At 38.4% G+C, this 4660-nt stretch overlaps 1 protein-coding gene across 1 annotated transcript; it reads left to right on the top strand.

The window, feature by feature from the left end:
• Window positions 1-427: 427 nt before the first annotated feature.
• LOC108375184 (larval serum protein 1 alpha chain-like) lies at window positions 428-1633 on the top strand. The gene has a single exon (XM_017631286.1). The coding sequence runs from the start codon at window positions 428-430 to the stop codon at window positions 1631-1633; it is 1206 nt and encodes a 401-aa protein (XP_017486775.1).
• The last annotated feature ends 3027 nt before the right edge of the window (window positions 1634-4660 follow it).

Raw genomic sequence — 4660 nt, 5'->3', positions numbered from 1 at the left:
GAAGCACGCAGAGAAGAGGAACAGCAGTGCTGGCTGCTTGCATGACTGGTCGCCTTGGCAGTGGTGGTGCCTAATGGGAGTGTCCGAAGAGCGTTGGTACAAAGACGTTGAAACAACTTTAAATTTCGATGCTGAGCTCAGTGACGTGCTCAACGTTATTACCACATATTGGACACCGGTGGACTACACACGTGACATATTTATATTAAAAATCCAGAGTCAAGGCTGTCATATTTCTTCGAGGATGAGGATTTCAATGCTGCCTGGTATGAACATAATCTCGAATATGCGCCTTTTCTAGATAACAGCGAATAGATATAGTATGCGTGGCGAGAGTGGGGGTGAGGAGTGGATTTTCAAAATACGCATGATTATGGCACGTTACAATTTGAAATGACTGTCACATGGTCTGAAGCCGTGAGAGGATATGACGTTAGCGCACACATTAGCCACTGGCTACAATCCACAGCTGGTCAGCTGGAATGGCTTGACTTTCTGGCAGCGCTACAACAACTATGAATTCGGTGATTATGGTTTTCCCAAAACAATGGATTTGGTATTCAAATTGACGAATGAGATATATAGATTAGCCGATACCGGTGCTTATTGGCATGACAATGGAACTTTGCTCGATTTGCATCAACCTGCAGCGCAAAAGCATTTCTACAATATAATTCATGGCAACCGGGATGCTTTGGAGCCCAAGCAGCATCAAACCTATTGGTTCTACTCATTCATGTATCTGGCACAAGTCGAATATGAACAGTTTAGTAAAGTTGGCCCCCAAGTACTGCTCAATTACGAGACAGCGCTGCGTGATCCCATTTTCTACACGCTCATGAAGTATAAAGTATTGGACATGTGGAATAGATATATCGTGCACTTTGCCGCATATACTGCCGACGATTTGCGCATGGTTGGCGTTGCGTTGGTCGGTGCCAAAGTGGATCCAATGCGCACATTTTTCAAGTATATAGACATTGATGTGAACAACTTGTGGAGCGAAAAACTGGAATTAAATGAGACACGCGCTATTTATGCGCGACAGCAACGTCTAACACACAAGCCATTCAGCTACACCTTAGATATACAATCAGACGTTGAGGTGAAGGCCACGATCAACGTTTATATTGCACCCAAATACAACGAGCGAGCCGAACTGATAACGCTCACACAAAATCGCGAAAATTTTCTATGGCTCGATGAATTTGAGGCCCAAATAAAAGTCGGCTTTAATGCTATAACGCATCCAGAGTTTTTAAAGTTTCCTTTACAAAAACGCTGGTCCTTCACCGAAATGTATAATGTGATTAATCATCGTTTGGAAAACGGTTTGGAGTTACCTAAGGATTTACACTTACACCAAATGTATTTTTCTAGACACATGAATATACCGAGAGGCACGGCTGATGGTTTTGCTGTCGTTTTATGTTTTGTCGTTACCCCATCGCTAAACGACGGCGATATGCCCCTTGGTTATCCTTTTGAACGTGTGATTGAACATGAATCTGCCTTCCAAGTACAGAATGTGTACTTTAAAGACGCCATTGTGTATCATGTAAATCATAACCGAAATATCGTGGAATATGTGAAGGAGAATGCGCAGTATGAAGAATTCGATTATAATTATTGAAAAATAGAATAATAGTTTCAAATAAAAATAGTGATTGAAAATATCTTATAAAGGGCTGTTTTTCAAAACGCATACATTGAAATATCCACTTGGTTTCGTCCGCGTTGCTCTATTTATTTTATCATTCTGCAATGACTTGTTCTTTTATTTGTAGACGGTTGAACTTACTTAGGGCACTATTCAGCCGCTTCATTCCACAGAAAGTGAATGCGCAGAAACAAGTAGGTTCTGTCACTGCTATATTACTTTCAGCATATTTCAAGTGTATCTTAAAGGTTCATCTTTTACCCAACATCAGTGCGAGGTTTTTCTTGGACACGAAATGATTGCCTATCTCCAGTTTAGTTTCTTCGGTTTTTTGGTGAAGTAGTTTGACCCCAAAACCATTTAGCCATTTGCAGACCGTAATGATACTCGCCTTTTCGCGTACACTATGGAGATGTTTTTCTGCCACTAGTACGAAGATATCGTCCACGAAGCATCTTATGCATTTGTAATCGACTAGTTTAAGTTTCATAACACCGTCGTATATTGTATACCACACCAATGGGCCAATTACGAATATCTGTGGAACACTGCCAATAATTTCTGGTATTTTTCAATCTTCTTCAGTGTCATACAAAAATTCTTGAGAGTTACTATGTATAAGATACTTCCTCCGACCTTCCTGGCACGACCGACGATATGCCGAGTGGTCTCTTTCTCCATATCACGTACTAATTTTCCTGATCTTAAATTTCAACAACGGGCCACTGATGACGGCCAGGTCGATGATTGATTTGAAACCGTGCGATTTAAAGTATTTATTTACAACGACAAAATTGTGCAAGCAAGCGATTCTTGTGCCATATCTTTCGGTCTTGTTGTCGGACTGTCCACAATCGCATTCACCAGGAATGTTATTGTTGTCAAGAGACGCTGGGTAAGGGGCCTATTGCATCCACGGGGATGCAGCTTCAGATTATCTCTTCCGCTGGTCTAATTATTTAATTTTTTTCAAGGATCATGATCCGATTTGTTTTTTTTTACTTTTACTGGCTAGCGAACAGACGTTACCAGTACGTACACATAAGCCTACAATTGACCGAAATTTCGCTAAAATAGCACCAATATCAGATATTGGACATTTACATAAATACAGTTTGAATATTTAATCTGAAAATAAGTATTTTTGAATAATAAATCGGGACTTAGATTGGCCCTTAGACTGTCGAGAAAGCTCACTTATAGAAAGGGTAAAAAGCGAAGCAGTAAAAAGGTAATTAATTGCTTATTTCAATGTTGCGATCTTTGAGCTGCTTTGTAAAGCTGATTATAATTGACGCAGAAATAAAATAAAAAGAAAACTGAAGAGCCAATTCGCTCACATCATTAATCTTTATTGAAGAAGTTAAAAAGAAGAGTACTGAATATACCAACGTAACGCGAGGGTAAGTAAGTAGCAATAAAAAGTGGTGTAACTATCAACCTAGAAATTTTCAAAATATTCAAAATGCGCAAGAAAGGGGTCAATCGCAATAAAAAAGTTGATATGGTTACAACATTTAATTGCCTGCAAATCCAATAAACGTAGATGTGGAATACCCGAAGTGCTTGATAGGAAATGCTGAGGGTGCCGCGGGCAGACAAAGTGAAGTGACAGCATGACTTGTGGTCAGGCAGCGTAATAAAATATATTAATAGTGCCGAAGCAATGGAGTGGAGGCTTTTAGAAATATGTAATTCGAATCACAAAAAAAAAACGGAAAACATTAATGAATTTTGACATTTTTATAACATGAATCAAACATGTTTTTGTTGTTATACAGGAGGAATATGAGACTCTCCAGGATCATTAATAAAAATCATAATAAAGGGGGGTAACGAATGACGTCACGTTTTGTGATTAGTTCATGTCATTCAAACGCATATGGATTAATCAAAGATGCAAAAGGATATAGAAAGGCGAAAGAGAAATCGTATACGAAATCGTATATGAATCCGATGGCAAAGAATTCTAAAGGGCGCAGCGGGCAAGTGGTGTGACCAAATGTTAAGTAAAAGAATCTTTATTTTTCCAAATGTAAAGGATTAGCATGAATGACGGAAGTCAAAACGAAGTAAAAAAAAGAGGGAAAAGTTGATGCATGCATGTATGTGTGCTTTTAGGGAGTACTAGCAGGGCAAATGTGTAGCAAATTGTCATGCAACTTTCAGACAGGCAAGGATGACGCAAGCTTACATACATTAGACAGAATGACAGCGCAGTTTTTTTAAATGGCAGCTCAACTGGTATATTTATATGTTTAATTTTCCAGCCTAGCTAGCTTTTTGAAAATTAATTAACACTGAAGTCAGTCATAACTTAATATGACTATGTATTTAGTTTTATTAATCGAAATATATTCGGATTCATAACAACAATTATACAAACCTTGTATTTTGTGATTTATGCTCTATTTTCAAGATGTCGTGAGATAGGCATTATCGTGCGCATTTTTTCAACTTTATTAGAAGTTGTCAGCGATCCATAGGCAACACTCAAAAACAGATGAGCCGTACTAAATTGACAAATCGCTGTTATCTAATTTTTTTCAGTTATACGAAACATTTGATAGGAAAGTCGTATCTGAATGGAAAGCTCTGAGTTTTTGATCTTTGTAAAACTAAATTTTTAGCAGAGAGGGCGTTTTTCGCCTAAAGGCTTTTCTGCCACTTTTTTATAAGTTAGAACTGCGTTTTCTTATTTTCTGTAGTTCACTTTGTTATGAGTGTCAACCACATCTATCACGAAGTTCGACATTTTAACTTTTCGAAAGCGATCAAGCTTTCGCAAAGAAAGGGTGACAGAATTCCGCCTACCGAATATTTCATCTACTGACCCTGCGTTTGATAGATAGAAATGATGCCACACTCTTGGTACGACAATTCTGCCGCAGAGCAAGCGGAAAACAAGCCCATGTAATTATGTACCAAAAAAAATTGCCCAAAATTAATGGTATTTTGTAGCCACTTGAAACTTGCACTTTATTACACTAAAATTGAATG

This window comes from Rhagoletis zephyria, unplaced genomic scaffold, assembly GCF_001687245.7.
Source record: "Rhagoletis zephyria isolate East Lansing unplaced genomic scaffold, Rhagoletis_zephyria_1.1 Rzeph_scaffold_08604, whole genome shotgun sequence".
Lineage (NCBI taxonomy): Eukaryota > Metazoa > Arthropoda > Insecta > Diptera > Tephritidae > Rhagoletis > Rhagoletis zephyria.
This window is presented reverse-complemented; position numbering and strand designations above follow the sequence as displayed.